Source organism: Ovis canadensis, chromosome 19, assembly GCF_042477335.2.
Source record: "Ovis canadensis isolate MfBH-ARS-UI-01 breed Bighorn chromosome 19, ARS-UI_OviCan_v2, whole genome shotgun sequence".
In the NCBI taxonomy this organism is placed as follows: Eukaryota; Metazoa; Chordata; class Mammalia; order Artiodactyla; family Bovidae; genus Ovis; species Ovis canadensis.
Genome location: NC_091263.1, coordinates 53,929,167 through 53,949,115, shown reverse-complemented (window position 1 = coordinate 53,949,115; position 19,949 = coordinate 53,929,167). Strand labels below are relative to the sequence as shown.

General features: G+C 41.5%; 1 protein-coding gene across 4 annotated transcripts in view; it reads left to right on the top strand.

The window, feature by feature from the left end:
* The window catches only part of PTPRG (protein tyrosine phosphatase receptor type G), a 775,419-nt gene that overhangs the window by 603,291 nt on the left and 152,179 nt on the right, over positions 1-19,949 (top strand). For all 4 annotated transcript variants that reach the window (XM_069560453.1, XM_069560451.1, XM_069560452.1 and 1 more), the window contains exon 7: positions 11,754-11,911. In XM_069560453.1, the coding sequence (XP_069416554.1) occupies positions 11,754-11,911 (158 nt within the window). The remainder of the gene's footprint in view (positions 1-11,753; positions 11,912-19,949) is intronic.

Below are 19,949 nucleotides of genomic sequence, written 5' to 3'. Positions count from 1 at the left end.
TCTGCTTTTGGGTAGTTGTACAGCCTGCACAAATCACTTCATCTCTTTGTGTTTAAATGTTCTTAGCCATGTACAGTGGTAATAGTAATACCACTTCCTGGTTTGTCTCGCGGAGCCAGTGACTTACTGTACATACTTGTGCCTGGGACACGGTCAGCATCCAGTGTCAGCGGTTTTCACTGCCCTCCCCCACCCCTAGCGACAAGTTACTGTGGTTACTTGGGTATTTTTTTGTTTTTTAATTAATTTATTTTTAACGTGTCTGCACTGGGTCCTAGCTGCAGCACTGGGATCTTCAGTCTTCATTGCAGCATGCAGGATATTTAGTTGCAGCAGGTGAACTCTGAGTTGCGGCACGTGGGACCTAGTTCCCTGACCAGGGATGGAAGCTGGGCCCCCTGCATTGGAAGTCTGGAGTCTTAGCCACTGGGCCAACGGGGAAGTCCCTGTTGTTACTCGTTGATGTGAGTATGATGGAGGCCATGAGGTGATAGGAAATGATTGTGGATCTCTGAGTTCTGCCCCATCACCACCTGGCTATTGAAATAGAATGTGTGTTGCTTGACTTAGTTGGGTCATTCAAAAATCAAATTAAGTGAGGGAGAAAATGTTCACAAATTTGATTCGGGATAGCCGGTCCCTTCGAGGTGAGGGCTCAGGGGAGTGGACTAGGAACCAGAAAGAGGCTGAAAGGAAGAAAGGGGAACCTTTTATCTGTTACCTTCTTGCTGTGTGCTGAGCTGTACCTGGATGTTTTAAACATAGAGTGTCATTTAATCTCAACAGGAGCCCAGGGAGATATGAATTCTGAACCCATGGTACAGATGGGTAAACTGAGCCTCATAGAGCTGTCTCATTTGTCCCAGCTCATGGCAGTGAAACAGTGATTTGAACCCATTAGTATTAGACTCAGATTCATTCTGCTGGACCAGGTTTCATTTCCATCCTCGACTGTCTTCCTAATTATTGTCAAAATCACTCAACTCTGGGTTTCTGCCTAGGTTTCTCCTCTGTGAATTAGGTCATTAACTGAATGTCTAAAAGAATATACACACCGTGTCAGTTATGCCACCAGAACCGTGTCAGGGAGAGAGGCAGGCAGTGAAACTGTTCACTGCTAACACTGGGTCTCTGTCACTATATAACTCTGGATAATCTGTGTCGTGTGCCTTCTAATTGTTGATGGGACTCTGTGCTCTTTGGGTAGTTTCTCTTTGGAAATCTTAATGTCAGCATGTGCTTCACTTCAACATCAGTCTTTAAATCAAAATATCACATTTGGCCATCTGAAGCTGCCATTAAACTCAAGGGGGTTAGATGTCTTTGAACCTGCGTAAAGTGGCTGTTAACCTTGGAGGGCCACCCTAGGTCCTTGAGTTCAGGAGTCTGATTATCAGGTGAGCACTCTCCTGCTTAAGCCGCCCTTGCTCAGACCCTGCAGTAAGATGCCATGTGGGAACTTCTCAGGTTTTCTCAGACCACGCCCATGGTGAAGGCCAAGGGGCATGTATTAAATTCTCTGCCCACTGGCAGAGACTTTCAGAGGCAGAAATAAGCTCCACACATCTCTGAGTTACCATTTAGTTTGCTCCATCTACATTTGAATAGGTTGCTTGTCCCCATCCCTTCTAAACACCCTACCCTTCACAAAGGAGCAAGTGTCAGCAAACTTGCTCAGTAAAAGGATTGATGGCAAAATCTTTTAGGTTCTGCCGGCCATCCATTGTGTGCTGCAACAACTCACCTGCCCAGTTTTAGCCAGAAAGCAGCCATAGGCAATGGCATGGCGGTGCTCCAGTAAAACTTTATTCACAAAAGCAGATTCTAGAGAGGATTTGGCCCCGGGGCCCAGTTTCCCTACTTCTGAATGAGAGCTCCTTAGTGACTTGCTTTGATCAATGTTTTCAGCCCTGTGTAGTGGGCTTTTTCTCTCAGGTCCTGTCCTGGGCCCTGGGGATGCAGTAAGGAGCCACAGTCTTGGTGTAATAGAGTTTCTTGTTTGCTTTAAAAAAAAAAAAAAAAAAAGGCTACTGGTAACTAATTACACAGATTGTATAGCTATGACCGTTGTTTAATTAGCAACTTGTTGCCTTTATTAATGACTTTTGAAGTAATGATTCATCTCACGATTGATGGTGACACGGCCATGAAGAAATCTAGGATTTATTGGCCATTTAAAATACACCAGCTGCTGTGTGTGTTCCTTCACTCTCTTGTCACAGTGATTGGGCATCTGCTCTGTTCTGGGCAGTGTTTTAGTTGCTGGGTGTACAGGGTACCCAACAAAGATGCGGTATTTTTCTCTTGTGGAATTATCCAACGCTTGAGAAGAGACCAACAGTAAATAAGTAAACACAGGAAGGAAAAGATCACAGAAAGGTGAGGAAGAAGGTGATGGTCAACAAGGGAGACGGTGGAGAGAAGTTGGGCTGCAGAGTTAGATCCTGGAGGGCCTCATGGCTGTGACGAGAAGCTTGGATTTTACTGTAAATGAAATGAGAAGCCACTGGAGGATTGTGAGCTGGGCAGCGTCAGGATTAGATTTAGGTCCACCAGGTTAAATGAGTTCTTCAGTCTTCAGGGAGATTTCTTCACCGGATCATGTTTGTATCCGCTGCAGGCAAGGTGCCCAGAGACATGGAATCAGGTAGTAGAGAAGGATACCCAGCCTCCCTCGCACTTCTCTGTGTGATCTTAGGTCAGTTGCTTTCCCTCTCCGGACCTCATTTTCTTTATTTGTACATGGAATACAACTAGCATCCTTTGAAACTCTTCAGAACCCCGCAGTTCTCTGTGGTTCTGGGGTGACTCCTCAGGGATCCCCTTGTTGTAACCTCAGTGTGGTACTTGTTCCTTAAAGTCATCTGTCATGAAGCCTTGCCGAAGCTACAATGCCCCATCTTTGCCATTTTATCCTCCTTATTTCTTTTTTTTTAATCCTCCTTAGAGATGAGAGATGGCATGTCTGATAGTCACCATAGTCAAATGGAGCAAGCTTCATTTCTTATATTTAGATCATGAAATGAGTTCCTTGAGTCCCTCTGCCACCATCATTAATTACAATGTAATGCTCTCTAACCTCCGTGGGGGCTTCTAGGTGCCAAGCTCCTGAAGTCCTGGAGTTGTGGCCCTCAGGCTCTTTCTCCCCATTATGAGTTCCCATTTTTTGTTTTGTTCGGCAGGCCCTTCTGTCACCAGCTTGTCTGACCCATCGCCCCTCCCAGATCACACAGTCCACATGTGCCTAGTCCAGGCTTCACCCAGAGCTGCTGACTTAAGTTGAGTGTTTTGGCCTCTTCACAATTTTTAGCCATATTCCAGGTTATCCTTAACCAGCAACTGATTTTTTTTTTTTTCCCCCTCCTTGAGTTGTCAGATTTGGGCTCTTGAACTTTTCTTCAGTTTTCCTTTTCCTCTGCTTCACTTCACCACACACCAGGCAGAACCACTTTGCAGTGCCCTTTCTCTCTGCCCGGAATGTCCTCCCCAGGTAGGCACATGGCTCATTTCCATCTTCAGGTTTTTCAGTCAGAGGCTTCCATCTCAAGGGGTCTGTGCTTAAAACCCCATTTGCAGGACAATAGTCAGAGAGAGTCACCTAATTGAGAAATGGGTCATTCAAATATAACTAAGTTGTTGGCAGCTGAATTTGGTCTCAAACCCAGCCATGAATAGAGCAGTGAAAAAAATGTTCCAGGCAGAGTGGAGAGGCAAAGGCCCTGGGGTGATATGATCATGGAGTAGCCAGGGGTCCGTGTGGTTTAGCCTAAGGGTCAGAAAGCAGCAGAGGATGAGACTGCAGAAGGCAGAGGAGCCCACTGACACATTCCTCATAAAAACTGACTCTCAAGTGTGGTCAGCATGATTAAATATGCAGAATCTTAGTCCCCATTCCCAAGCCTACTGGCTCAGAATCTACAGTATAACAGGCATCCCAGGTGATTTGCATACACATTGGTTTTCAGCAGGCCTATCAGAAATCTTCTCCCATTTAGCATCACCTAATCCCCAGTTTTTGCCCAGTGTCATTCTCTCCCTGCCTTTCCCTGTATGAAGCAGAAGGCCAGTCCTACCCCAGTGATTATAAGCTTTTAAGGAAAAATTAATAGCTTTTCCTTACAAAAAGTTTTGGAAAACACTGAAGAAACCAGTCCTTGGGCTAAATATCGAAGTTTGGGCTTTCTGTTCTTAGTCTATTTTATATACGTCCCTAAAATTGGTTGAGTTCTTGTTTTGAGGATTTTCTTCCCGTTGACACCATCACATTCTGTCCATACTCTTTATAGTGCAATGCTCTGTTAATTGGGGTGTGTGCATATGTTTTCAGTATAATTCCGTAGGCCTTGATTAGTGCACAGGTCTCCTCTCTGTGTTGATTGTTCATCATATTTTATAAAGGCTTTCTTTTTTCCTATATAACCAAAGCATTGAAAATATTAGGTTATTAACACGCTGAAAAATGCAATCAATCAGATGATTATCATCTAATGTTTTAATGATCACATTTTTAATCCAATTATGCATGTTTGAATCTTTCAAATTTTCTTTAATTAAAGATTGCCTCCTGGCACTGCTATCAGAAATAAGAAATTGAACAGAATTGAGCCAGATATAATTTAATGTTGAAAGGAAACTGCAAGGATAACTGGGCCTCTCTGCATTTAATGGTTGACCATGACTTTAAAGCCCTCATACAAAATTTTCTAATTGATAAGAAAAATTTAATCATCTCTGGATACACTCCGTTTGCATTCAAATAAGGTATTTCTTTTTCTAAATAAACCTCCCCTAACTGATTATTCATATTGTCGTTCAAAATGCTTAAAAATGAAAAAGACAGAGTTGGGTGAAATGTAGACTACTTAATACAGTGTGTATTTAATAAAAAAGTCATACATTATTCATTTTTGCAATTTGAATAACTTTGAATTTAGCATCCCTGTTCCTCATCTTTTTCTTTGATGAACAATTAATTATTAAAATATAATATTGTCTGCATACAGCACTGGGATCCTTGAAAGTGGAATATGAGATTCATTCCTTTTCAATTCTTTTATCTAGTAATGCACAGTACCTGCTTATTATGGTATAATGGAATGAATGGTGGGATAAGCAGAGTGTTTCAAATATTTTTCTCAACTAGTTAAGTGTCTGGGACAGCAATGTTTCAAATTCAAATTACTAATTAGGATAAAAGTTGGAGGCAGAGTGTCCTGATCTGGATGGCTTTAGAGTCAAACTGCCCTTTATAATAGGATTCATTTTAACAAGTACTTATCTCTGCTTATTCTGTGCTTTCCTACGCCCTTAGCTAATGTTGATTCTGGTGGCTCAGATGGTAAAGCATCTGTCTATAATGCTGGAGACCCGGATTCGATCCTTGGATCAGGAAGATTCCCTGGAGAAGGAAATGGCAACCCACTCCAGTACTGTTGCCTGGAAAATCCCATGGACAGAGGAGCCTGGTAGGCTACAGTCCATGGGGTCGCAAAGAGTCCACTGAGCAACTCCACTTTCACTAATGTTGATTCATGTAATACTCTCCTGATAAGATAAGCCTTCAGATGAGTCACTGTTATAAACCCATTTTACAGATGAGGAAACAGTTGCAGAAAGATTAAAGTAACTTGTCCTAGGCAGGCCTTTAGGTAGATTGGGCTTCCCTGGTGGCTCAGAGGTTAAAGTATCTGCCTGCAATGCGGGAGACCTGGGTTTGATCCCTGGGTGGGGAAGATTCCCTGGAGAAGGAACTGACAACCCCCTCCAGTATTCTTGCCTAGAGAATCCCATGGACAGAGGGGCCTGGTGGGCTACAGTCCACGGGTCACAAAGAGCCGGACATGACTGAGAGACTCTAGGTAGGTATTAGGTAGACTAATTAGGTTTCAATTCCAGAGGCCTGGCTCTAGCAGTCCATCCATTTATAAGATGTATATTTATTAAGATTGTCTTAGTGAGGGAGTGTAAATTTTTAGATGAAAAGTGCATTCTTCTTTATTTCCAATGGCTATACTCAGGAACTCTCGATCTTGGGTCCAGCCAGTTAAGTGTCTTGTGGCCTGTGAGGGCTTTCTGGGCAGTGCCAGAAATATTGGGTACCGTTTCTAAAGTTGTTTCTAACAATTAAGCATTATGAGTGCCCCCATCTTGCCAGTGGAGCACTCCTGTGGAACTGAGCGGAAAATGGAATTTTCAGAAATAGCAGTAATAATTAATGTTCGAGTTGAACTTAGAAAACTCAAGGGAAAAAGAAAACAACTTGAGAGTTAATTCTGTAATGTATGTTCATAGAAGAAATCCTCGTTAATGATGGAGGCCCCTGAAAAGATGCATGGCACACCCCTGCTTCTTGCTGTGGCTCTAGGATGACTTTCTAACACAACCCCCCTCCACCCTCCAATGCTTGGCTTGAAATTGGGAGTGGGCACAGTGTGGCCCAAGGACCAAATCCGTGTCACTGTTTTTGTGTGGCTCCTGAGCTAAGAATTGTTCTCATAGGTGAACCCTAATTAAGCAAAATCTTATTCCTGCCTTCTCCCCAGTCCTAAAGAATTCCATTCTTCCCATTAGTAGATGTATATTTTTTAAACCATCATCAGTTGTTATTAGCATTTTGAACATCATTAGTAAAGTTGTGGAAATGTGTTTGTTATATAGCTACCTATGTAACATCTTTGGTTTTGCCTCTTGGCCTGCAATACCTAAAATATTGCTCTCTGGCACTTTCTAGGAAACATTTGCTAGTCCCTGGCTTAAAACACAAACTAATCTCGGCTGCAAGCCACTGTGCTAATAAGAACGTCATATTTATTAGTCTGATTAATTGTCACTCCTGAGGGGTAAATAGCCTCAGTTTTTCCATTTTACAGATAAGGGAAGTAGCTCAGAGAGGTTAAGAGCTTTTCCTAAGGTCACACAGCTATTGAATATTAGTTGATTCTGAAGCTCATGCTAGAGCTTTGGCAAAGAAAATTGTAACCTACAGTGTTCAGACTGATGGAGACTATATCAGACATGCTGTGCCTTTAAGGCACTAGTAATTCTGTTTAAAAAAAACCAAAACACATACAGAAACATTCAAGGAAGTACATGGCTAAGTATAGGCTTAGTAGTTTACAGGAATAATAATAATAGTAATAATACAAGTAGTAAGAATTAGAGTGAGAATCATATCTGTCGTTTATGAGATGTTTAGTCTGTTCCCAGCTCTTTCTGAACTCCATTCTCATACTGATTTATTTAATCTTCACAGCAGCCTGGGAAGGTTTAGTAACTAAGATCACACAGTTCACAGGTGGAAGAGTTGGGATCTGAACCCAGTAGAATGAGAATCTGCTCGTTTCACCAGTTTCTATAGGAATGGAGAAATGAAGGTACTGATGAAGTTTTCAGCGTTTGGTGATATTTCCTACTCACAGACTTAACTTTCTGATTCTCAGTGGTATCTTTGAAGAAAGAGTCCAGTCCCAGCCTCTGTGTTCTCCTTAAGTTTTTGACCTTGGGTTCATTAATCCTCTTTGGTCTCCTATTTTCCCAGCTGTAAAATTAAAGAATTGGACTAGATGGGTGGTTTTCAAAGCGTCCGTGGGGTTTCCAGCTCAGCTTCCACCTTGGTGGCTGCACTCTGGCAATTGACTTGCCTGGCTCCTGTGTAAGATGGGGTTTGCAGAAAGGGTTCTTGGGTTCCCAAAACCAGTGACCCAGGGAGGTCTAAGAGTAGTGACAATGTGGTAACAATAAGTACTGAAGCCCCTCCCTTTTTTGTCCCTATCACTAGGTCTAACTGTCCCACCACTCATATTACTGCACCTTTTTTTAAAAAAACTAAATTTTAGGTGCTTTGCAATGTTTTGTTAGTTTTTGTTGTACAGCAAAGTGAATCGTCTAAAGCGAAGTGAAGTTGCTCAGTCGTGTCCGACTCGTTGCGACCCCATGGACGGTAGCCTACCAGGCTCCTCTGTCCGTGGGATTTTCCAGGCAATAGTCCTGGAGTGGATTGCCATTTCCACTGGAAGATCTCCAGGGGATCTTCCCAACCCAGGGATCGAACCCAGGCCTCCCACATTGTAGACAGACGCTTTACTGTCTGAGCCTCCAGGGAAGTCCGAACTGTCTATGTATATGCCTATATCCCCTCTTTTTTGGATTTCCTTCCCATTTAGGTCACCACAGAGCACTGAGTTCCCTGAGCTGTAGGGTAGGTTCTCTTCTAATGAATTAAACTGGAAGCTGTGTCTGAAGCCCTTCAGTTGGTTTAGAAGAGAAACACTGCTGTATTTGTAGCAGTGGTCCTGCCTACAGTTCCCATCAGTCCTTGCCGAATTTAAGAGCCCATACAGGAATGTATATGAGAGTCCCGATTCCCGTGAAACAGTGTTCCCTTTTGAAGTTCACCCACCTCTGTCTGATTGGCACGGCAGGTTTTTCTGACTTATCTGTCTATATTCTTTAAAGCCACAGCCTCTTCCCAGAGTGGGTACTTTGGATGAAGGCTTTGCTACCCTGGGCTTACAGGGATTGTCCTGTCACTACCTGTCTGCATCCAGCATGCTTAACTGCAACCCTAATGTTAGGTCAGGCCCCTCGGGGAAAACTCGGAAGATTTTCCTGTCCTTCAGTTTAGAGCCCTTGATCCTCAGGCAGGTTGGTGTGATGCCAGGTTTACCTACAACACTGTGGAAGAATGAAGGTGGCAGTTTTTGATGCCAGACCCTGTGCACAGTGTATTGCATGGGGCTTTGTATTGACTATTTGCACAGCCCAGGAAGTCCAAAAGCAGCAAGCAGAGGCCAAAAGGGTCCTTCTTCCCAGCCAAGCCAGTCCTGGCCAAGCACACTAACAGAATTTCCCCTATCATTAGGTGGCTGGTAACCAGGTTAAATTAAAGCCTAGACTTGCCAGCGGGTAGAGGGGTGACTCTGTTATTTCCGGCCTTTTATCCCACAGAAGTTGCTTTTGTCGGTTTGATTATAGCACCCTATGATGCATTTGTTAGTTAACATTTAATTTTCCCGTTTAAAAAATGAACTGAAAACCTCTGCAGAATCAGCCAAAGTTTCTGAGCCTCATGAATAACTGCTGGTGCTTTAGTCTTCACTAGTGACCCGGGGCTTATTGATTTAACCTCTCTGTGCCTTAAGTTTTACATCTGGAAAATTGGGATATTAAAAGTACATACTCTAAAGGTTTCTAAAGGGAAAGGGCATGGTGGTGGCCTAAGACAAATGAAAGTCTGAATTCCAAACTCTGCTACATGGGTGTACACGACAGCACTGGAGATGGTAATAATAACCCCGTGATGTCATGCCTCATGGGACTGTCTTTAAGTATTAAATACATCAGTCTTTGCAAAACTCTTAGAACAGGGCCTGGCACATACAGTAAGTGTTGTTTAAATGTCTGTGGTGTGCTGTGCTAAGTCACTTCAGTTGTGTCCAATTCTGTGCAACCCTATGGACCCACCAGGCTCCTTTGTCCATGTGATTCTCCAGGCAAGAATACGGAAGTGGATTGCCGTGCTCTCCTCCAGAGCATCTTCCCAATCCAGAAATCCAAACTCTCCATCTCTTACGTCTCCTGTATTGAAAGGCAGGTTCTTTACCACTAGCGCCACCTAGGAAGCCAGTTTAAATGTCTGCAGCATGTAAATACTCAAGAAGAGTGCTTGGTATATAGTAAAAGTGAAATAAATACTAGGTTTTGTTCAACAAATCTCTACCAAAAGGAAATTTTCATTTTCATTAGTTGATTTCTGTTGGTTTTTTGACTTAACCCTCAGTTACATAGACCTCTTGAGTCTAAGGATAACACATTTGCCCAAATACCTGTGTACCGGTTGTTCTAAAGGAAAAGGAGGGAGAAGGTGTGAGGCTGGAAAGAATGTTCCTATAAGTCACAGGAGTGTCCATGCATTGTCCATGTGCAGGACTGCACATGCAGTCCATGTACCTGGAGCCTTGCAGTTCCCAAGAAGTGTCCAGAGGCGCTTGTAGAGGAGGCCATCAAGGAGCTAAGGCAACCTGTTAGCAGGACTGGGCTTCCCAGGTGGCTCAGTGGTAAAGATCCGCCTGCCAGTGCAGGAGACACAGGTGATGAGGGTTTGATCCCTGGGGTGGGAAGGTCACCTGGAGAAGAAATGGCAACTAAGTCCAGTATTCTTGCCTGTAAAATCCCATGGACAGAGGATCCTGGCGGGCCAGTCCATAGGGTCACAAAAGAGTCAGACATGATTTAGTGACTAGACAACAGTAACCGTAGTACAGCCCTAAAAGGATTGAGGAATTCCTAAAAGGAATTCCAGAGTAGTCGTTTGAATAGCCAGGTGGAGATCACAACCTTCTCTGACTTATGAGAAGCTAGATGATCTACTGTGTCTAATGAGGAGAGTTATAATATAGTCCCCTAATCTCTTGTATTGTTCCTTCCGGCCTCAGGACCTTTGCACCTGCTGTTCACGCAGCTTAAAATGCTCTTCTTTTCCTGTTCAGTATTCACCTAGTTAACTTTAGCTTCTTTAGCTGAATCAGAATTGTGCAAGCTCTGGTGTCAAGGTGCCTGGGCTCATATCCCAGCTCTGCAACACAGGAACTGAGCTCTTCTCTCGCTTGTTTTCCTCATAGAGTTATTGTGCAATATCAGTGCTGGGTCTCAACTTAAATGGCATTTCCACTACCTAAGAGAACACCCCTCCACTTTTGTAAAAAGAAGAAGCCTATTTTCTGGGCCATCATTTTATAAATTCAGGGCCGTACCTTGGTTTGATTTCACTTTGATTTGAGTAAGCCTTGGATGAAGCCATACTGAAACTATTATCAACTTTGGAGTTGCAGTTTATTGTTGCCGTGGTTTCCTTTTCCTACTTCATCTCATGGGTGTCCTAGAGTTTGTTCACCTGATTATTAGTTCATAAGTATTAGATGGAAAAGGGGTCTATGATGCAACAAGGGTGGGTATAACTGAATCACTTTGCTGTACCCCTGCAATTAACGCAACGTTGTAAATCAACTATATTTCAATAAATAATTAAAAAATTAAAACAGACATTAAAAATGGACTTAGCACAACTCTGCTATATTTAAAATGGGTAACCAACAAGGACCTACTGTATAGCACAGGGAACTCTGCTCAGTGTTATGTGGCAGCCTGGATGGGAAGGGCGTTTGGGGGAGAAAGGATACATGTATATGTATGGCTGAGCCCCTTTGCTGTTCACCTGAAACTCACAACACTGTTAAATCAGCTGCACCCCCCAATGTAAAATAAAAAGTTAAATAGAAAGACTTAGTTAAAAAAATATAAAATATCTCATTAATAATTTTAACTGTGATTAAATATTGAAATAATATTTAAAATACAGTGGATTAATTAAAATTTATGAAAGCTTAAAAAAAGTTGGAAAGGAATGAGGTAAACAAAACCACGTCTGTTTCTTTTCTGCTGGGCTCAATGGCGCAGCTGTGCTAATGTTTTGTCTGTTTCCTGGGGGAAGAGAGAGGGTTGCATGTTGCCCGGTGCTGTTCACCATGGAACCTGTTTTTCATGAAACACAGCGCTGTGCGAAGTCTCAGAACACACCCTGGGAGATGCTGCTTTATTTTCCATGGCTCTCCCACCACCAAATGCTAGTGCTTCTCAGGATGTAAACAAACACAAGACTCGTGACGCGGCACCCGATGCCAAGGGTTTTGACTGTGTGTCTGCCGTGTAGCAGGACTTAACCACTGTGCTTTTCTTTTCCCTCTTCTCCCAAACAGAGAAAGAGACCTTTCTGGATCCTTTCATCCTCCGGGACCTCCTGCCTGCATCCCTGGGGAGCTATTACAGGTACACAGGTTCTCTGACGACCCCGCCGTGTAGCGAGATTGTGGAGTGGATAGTGTTCCGGAGACCCGTCCCCATCTCTTACCACCAGGTAGCTATTGAGCCCCCAGAGGGCTTCCATACTTAACTTGTTTTGTGTTGACTTAACCTGATGACGTTGCTAGAGTATAACCAGGATAACAATTTTGTTTTTTGGTATCCTTTGCTTCTCACTGATTCTTTACATATTTTTGCACCCGAGAATTGTAAAATATAAGACATGCTTGCTCAGCCACAAATGAACTTAGTTGAAGAGAATAGCAGGCATGAAAGCGGAGATCTTGTAAGTATTCAGTCTTGAGCAGATAAAAGCCACCGTCTGTGATGATGAGACCTTATGCCAGGAACTGTTGAGCTCTTTATATGCGTTAACTCATTTAGTCTTCATGAGCAGTCTTAGGAGGTAGGTGCTGTTCGTACCTTCATTTTACAGAAGAGACACAACAGAAGTGAAGTGATCTGCCAAGGTCACACAGCCAGCTGCGAGGCCAGGATGTCTGACCCCAAGGTCATGCTCTGAGCTACTAAACCTCCCCAAAGTTCAGAAAAGAGAAATTGGTATACATGAAGAAATGAAAGAAAAAAATGCCACCAATGGAGCTCTTTCTGTGTGATAGGCATTTTACATGCAATCAATTCCGTTGCAAAACAACATTGAGGGTTAGGTGTATTGCACACAGGTGTACAGATAAGGAAAACATGGAGAGGTTGGATAACATGCTCAGGGGTTCATGGTCAATGAAGGTTGCAGCCAGAAAAACAAGCTTGAGTTTGTCTAATTGCAAACCCGTGTTGGCAACCCCTACATTGAACTGTGTCTCTCTGAGTGTGACCTGGCAGATGTCATAGTCTGGTGGGCTAAGGCTGAACTCTTAACTGTGGGTAGGAATTTGGTGAAATGGGGATGAGATTGGGGGGAAATATCAGAGAAAGAGGAGCCACCAGAGGGTGAGAGGTCTTGACATCACCTCACCCCATGAAGATTAATAGATGGAAGGGGGAAAGAGAGGGGAAATATTGTTTTTGATGAAAAATGCAATGTGTATGGCAACCCATTCCAGTGTTCTTGCCTGGAGAATCCCAGGGATGAGGGAGCCTGGTGGGCTGCCATCTATGGGGTCGCACAGAGTCGGACACGACTGAAGTGACTTAGCAGCAGCAGCAGCAATGTGTATTGCAGTAAAAGAAGAGTAGATTTCTACTCCATGATTTCATAAAATAGGACCAAGAACGATTGGTAGGATTTGTAAGACCATGCGTGGATTTGAGCCGTTGACTCAGGACTGTTTGAAAAATGGAACATTAATATCAGAGACATCCATACAAATGCATCCTTAAAGTTGGTCAGCTCGGGTTGAAGCTAATGTAGATGAAGGGGGATGTTTTCAAATTACATGATAAATTAATATAACAGAAGAAGACACAGGAAACAAGATTAAGAACCTGGCTGGCATGGGAATTTCATGCCCAGAGATTTTCATAACAAGGGCAGAGAGTACAGAAAAGGGAGTGGGAGAAATAGAATTGGATGGTGTCCTGGTCGGAGCTGTTTGGGGTATCAGAAACAGTAACTCACTTCAGTAGAGGGAATATTTGAAGAAAACCAGAGTAGGGACATCCTGAGATGAAGACATCATGACCAGGACTGTTTCTAGCAAGTGAGGCACAAGAGTTTTACTCTCTTTTAGGGGCCAGCTCTTACATCTTAAGAGTTTCTGCCACAGCTTTGTGATTCTGTCCTTTTGCGAAACTCTGGTGCCATCTCTCTCTCCCAGTTTGAGTATGGTTTCTTTGGAGGGGATTGGAGCCCGATATGGTTTGTTGTTCATTTGCTAAGTTGTGTCCAGCTCTTTGCAACCCCATGAACAGCAACACACCAGGCTTCCCTGTCCTTCACAGTCTTCCGGAGTTTGCTTAAACTCATGTCCATTGAGTTGGTGATGCCATCCAATCATCTTATCCTCTGTTGCCCCCTCCTCCTTCTCCCCTCAGTCTTTGTCAGCATCAGGGTCTTTTTCGAGTTGACTGTTCACATCAACTGCCAAAGTATTGGAGCTTCAGCTTCAGCATCAGCCCTTTCAATGAACATTCAGGGTTGGTTTCCTTTAGGATTGACTGGTTTGTTTTCCTGCCATCTAAGCAACTCTGAGGAGTCTTCTCCAGCACCACCGAGCTGCCAGCTGTTAGTGGTCTGGGTCTTGTGTCAAGTATTTGGGAAGATAGATCTGAGTAGAAGTTGGCCAGCAGCAAGTTGGATGGCCTTGATCTTGTGTCCATTTCTTCATAAATCAGCAGAGGTGCTGGTTGTGTCCTGAGACATCAGTGTTTGTTGCCATTCTGGGCAGGGAGGGAGGTGGGAAGGGAGCAGATTATCTAGAAGGACCTATGTGAAGGAGAGAGATCCTGCTAGAAACAGTAGGTGCTGTGTGACCAGGGGAAACAGGTTAATTTGGCCTTACTACAGTTGGCAGACCTTTTACTTTCAGATTTTTCTTTTTTTGCTTTTAATTCCATTGTCATGAAAAAAGAAGGACTAGCAATTTGGTTGCTGAACAGGATCTGCTAGCTTTAAGGAGATGATGAAATATAAAACAAATTTTTTTCCTCATGGTGAGGCCAGCATTGTTTTATTAAAATGTAAGAAAACTGCAGTCCAAATATTTATATCCTCAAGGTTCGGGGCGGGGGCCAGAGCTTTGAAAAGGGACCCTTTTTGTCGATTAAGATAAATGCTTTTGTCTTCAAAGATATAAAGGCTTGAGATAATGAGGTTAGAAAATTCAAGTTTGGCTTGTTTTGTTTTGTTTTGTTTTTGGAGAGTGCCGTGTGAGAGGGAGGCATAGAGGGGTAATTGTTTGGCTGAGGTGAAATAGACCTTTAACACGTACTGGGTTTTATTGCAGTTTGGTGAATCTTAAACACAAGACAGAGTTTTAGGCTTGGATGTCTTGTCAAGTATTTGTCAATAAGAAGCATTTTGACATTTGGGAACTGGGTATCTTAAAAAGTGCTTTGTTAACATCTTTTTATGCTTCTGCTCTGCTAACTCATATTCTCAAAGAGAAATAATGAAAGAGTTTTTTTTTTCCCCCTGAGATTTTTCAGTATATGACCTCTCTGTAGGTACTATTGTTTCGAGAGAATAGTGATGAAATAAAGCAGTCATACTGGCTCCCCAGTTTCTTGCCTCTGAGCCGCCTTTAGATAATGCTTCACTTGCATCAAGCACAGCTTCATATATCCTTTCCTGTTTCCCAAGGGAGGAAGCAACTCATTTTCATGTGGCCGCACTGGTTCCTTGCTGGAGAGCTGAGTGGAGGTCACCGCTGTGTCAGTCCTCAGACAGGAAAGTGTTAGCCATCCAAGTATTATCGTTTCAGCCCTTCCCACCTTGAGCCTGCCAACATTCTTTCTGTAGTTAGCACAGAATGTTCATTTCAGAAAGGCAAATGGCCAATTCAGAGAAGACAAGTAGACAGAATTCCATGTCTGCTTCTGTCAGGGGGAAAAAAAAAAGCTTTCCTAGTCATTCATCCTTCCTTTTCTCCAAAGGCTCTTCTCTTCTACAGGGTGGGGACCTGTCAGCAGTGAAAAGGAGAGCAGGTTCACGCTAAAATAGAGTGCTGAGCCCTCCTGTTGACTTGTATGATGTGGATGTCTTTCTGAGTAAATACGAGCCTCTTTTGTGGGTTTCCTTGGGCATTCAAACCAACCCTATAGCCAGTGAGCTCTAACACTGGCTTCTGTGATAATCTAGATTTGAATGTGGTGTAGGTAATGGAATCACGTTGGTTGGCTTGGTTGATCAGCAGTCAGCATGGCTTTGTGGCTCCACTCAGGTCGACTGTAAATATCAGGCAAAAATCCAACCATGATTTTGTCACCCAAACAAAACGGTGGTACCCTCAGTCTGGCGTAGGAGGCCAAAGGAACAGGGACTAGGACATTGAGATGGGTCCCTGCCTCGTATTCATGATCAGTCAGGGAACATGATGATTTTTAGTCTGCTGTCTAGGATATGTTTTATTCTCGAACAGTGGCTGTCAGATGGTGATACTTTGACTATCCCAACCTTCACTTTCCAAGGCTGTTGGCTTCTATAGTTTGAAATATGACACTGCATATAATCTCTCCGAGCATCAGTTTTGTTGAAGTGCTTCTTGGAGGTTCTATCAAAAAGACTAGTTTATTTATTTGCATGACTTCTAAAAAATTGAAGTTAGTTGATTTTTCATTGGAGTTCATAGTTGATTTACAATATTGTGCTAGTTTCAGATGTACAGCAAAGTGCTTCAGTTTTATATATATATATATATATGTATATATATATATATATATATACACACACATATATATATATATTTCAGATTATTTTCCATTATAGGTTATTACAAGAGGTCCAGTATCGTTCTCTATGTTACACAGTAAATCCTGTTACGTGCCTGGTTATGTACAATAGTTTGTTAATCCTATACTCTAATTTATCCTTCTATGCCACTTTTCTCTTTGGTAACCATAAGTTCGTTGTCTATGTCTATAAGTCTATTTCTGCTTTGTATATATATTCATTTGTATTATTTTTTATATTCCACATATAAGTCATATCATCTAATGTTTGTGACTTCACTTAGCATGATATTCTCTAGGTCCATCTATACCATTGCAAATGGCAATATTTCATTCTTTTATATGGCTGAGTAATACTCCATTGTGTGTATGTGAAGGGGGGCACAGCTTAAACTGGTCATCTATTAATGGGCATTTGGGTTGCTTCCATGACTTGGTTATTGTAAATAGTGTTACTGTGAACATTGGGGTGCATGTGTCTTTTCAAATTCGTTTTTGTCTTTTCCAGATATATTCCCAAGAGTGGGAATGCTAGATCATATAGTAGCTCTAGTTTTAGTATTTTGAGGAACCTCCATGCTATTTTCCACAGTGGCTGTACCAATTTGCACCAATAGTGTAAGAAGGTTCCCTTTTCTCCACACCCTCTTCAGCATTTATTATTTGTAGACATTTTGATAATAGCTATTCTTAGCAGTGTGAAGTGATACTTCATTGTAGTTTAAATTTGCATGTCTATAATAAGTAACAATATTGAGCATCTTTCAAGTCTTCATTGGAGAAATGTCTGTTTAGGTCTTCTACTCATTTTTTGATTGGGTCATTTGTTTTTTTGTCGTTGAGTTGTATATTTTGGAAATTAACCCTTTGTCAGGCACATTGTTTCCAAATATTTTCTCCCATTTCATAGGTTGTGCTTTTGTGTCATTGATGGTTTCCTTTGCTATGCAAAAGCTTTTAAGTTTAATTAGGTTCCATTTGTTTACTTTTGCTTTTATTTATTTTGCTTTGGGAAAGTGACCTAAGAAAACATTGCTACAATTAATGTCCAAAAATGTTTTGCCTCTTTTCTCTTCCAGGAATTTTATGGTGTTATGTCTTATATTTAAGTCTTTAAGCCTTTTGAGTTTATTTTTGTGCATTGTGTGAGGGTGTGTCTTAACTTCACTGATTTACATGCAGCTGTTCAGCTTTTCCCAACACTAGTTGCTGAAGAGATTTTCTTCTCCCCTTTATTTATTTCTGCTTCCTTTGTTGTAGATTAATTGACCATTGACATATGGGTTTACTTTTGGGCTCTCTCATCTGTTCTGTTGATCCATACATCTGTTTTTATCCCAATAGCATGCTGTTTTGATTATTGTAGCTTTGTAATATTGTCTTAAGTCTGGGAGGGTAATGCTTCCAGCTTTGATTTCTTACCCCCACCCCTCCAGGATTATTTTAACAATATAGGGTCTTATGTAGTTCCATATAAACTTTAGGAATATTTGTTCTAGTTCTGTGAAAAATGTCATGGGTTATTTGATAGGGATCATGTTAAATCTATAGATTGCTCTGGGTAATCTGGCCATTTAAACATTACTTCTTCCAGTCCATAAGCAAGGGATATCTTTCTATTTCTTTGGGTCTTCAGTTTCCCTTGTCTGTGTCTTATAGTTCTCAGCATATAGGTCTTTCACCTAACGATTAGGTTTATTCCTAGATGTTTTGTTTTCTGATGCAGTTTTAAAATGGATTTTTTTTTTAACTTTCTGGCATTTCACTGTTAGTGTAAACAAATACAACAGATTTCTGAATATTAATCTTGTATCCTTGTACTTTGCTGAATTCGTGTATTAGTTTTAATAGTGTGTATGTAGGGTCTTTAAGTGACATGACTTTTTAAAATTGCAACCAATATTGTCCCTGTCATAGAGTAGAGCAACTCTTTTGAATTAAGACCATGTTCCATATGGAGCCAAACTGTTGCCTTTTTGGCTATATTCTTCATCCAAGTTAATCAATTACCCTACTAACTCTGCCTCAACTTTCATCTGTAAAATGGAAATAATAATAATACCTACTTTATGGAGTCATTATAGACATTCATTGATGGAGGGCATGTAGGATATGCTCAAGACTAGTGCCTGGCACCACAGGAAGTACTTGGAGATATTAGGTGGGTTGCTTTGTTGCCTTTTTTTTTTAAATTGCTGAAACCACTCAGACAGCACTGTCCAGCGGCAACAAACAAGCCACATATATCATTTTAAATTTTCTGATAGCCACACTAAAATATTTAAAGATAAACAGGTGAAATTAATGTTAATAATATGTTTTATTTAACCTCGTGTATCCAAAATACTATCATTTCAATATGTAGGACTAGCCACATTTCCAGCGGAATGGCTATGTGTGACTGCTGATGGTTGGGCCTCTCATATTTATCTCAAGGCCGTAACAACTGAGGAATCACGTAATTCAAAAAGTTTCTATCCAACACTACACAACGTGCAGTGATTTGAATAAAGACTTTCCTTTAATAGTGAGTGAAGATGCTACTTTAGCCCATAACAGGTAGGTTTCATTGTTAAATTATGGTTAAATCTTCTTTCTGTAGAAGGCCCTTCTATAATCACCTTCACCCAAAACTGTCCATAGCTGCAGGGAGAGAGCACAGCCTGCAGACATGGAACATTCTCAGATTTTAGTTTTATAGCCATGGTTCAATAAGTAAAACTGTGAATGCTCCAGGCTACTGGGAATTTCATATTCCCTCATTATTATCTTATTTACTCATGCGGCAGCCAAGCCATACATACCTCTTAAATGTATGACAAAACTCACGTCCCCATGACCTTAGGTGCAACATTATAGATCACAATGTTTACCCTGGAGTTTATTATTATTCTTATAAGAATAATTATTATTAGACAAAGCCAGAGTCGTCTGGCTTTCTCTAATTGCCATTCTATATACAGCCTATAAAATATCGTGCACATCAGCCTTTCCATGGGCAGTAATTACATTACTTTTGATTTTCTCTCATTTGCCCCCTTCAACCATGATAGTCCTCTCCCACATCTTATGGACCAGATCTTACAAACAGTATGAATAGTTTTCAAATTTCCTTTGACTCAAACTGACAGATTAAAAACTAATTATTCTTTGTAATATTTTTACAATAAAAACTTAAGTTGAATTGATTTATATACACTTCCAGCCAGCACATTTGCAATTCAAGGTTAAAATTGTTCTTGAAACAGCACCAGTTAAAATGCAATTACAACTCCCCAAGCAGGGATAAAAGAAGGAAATGTTTTACATGTTCACTTCAAAAGTTAAAAAGTCAATTTAATATTACAGAAATAAAAACTTTCATTTATTTTCCCTAAATGATAAAGAGTTTGTTAATTATATTCAAGGTAAATCCAAGTGTGTTTATTACGTGCCTCTGGAAAAGAATAAGGGAAAGAAAAGTACAGGCTCTGTGAGGTGAATTCTCTTTTCTCTTTGCACCTCCTGTCTTGTTCATAGTTCCTGATTCTTCCTGTGTTGGGTTGTAGGCTCTGTCTTTCCAGAGTGCAGAAAAATGTGAATAGATGTATATTGCCAGTAGTGAAATGGCAGTAGTGGGTGTGCTGCATGGTAGGGTCTTTGGAGGGCAGCTAAAAGGAATGGTTTAGGGTCGTCTGTACTAACATCAAATTCTATTTGTCCACTACAGTATTTCTCTTTTAGTGAATAATACTGAAGCCCTG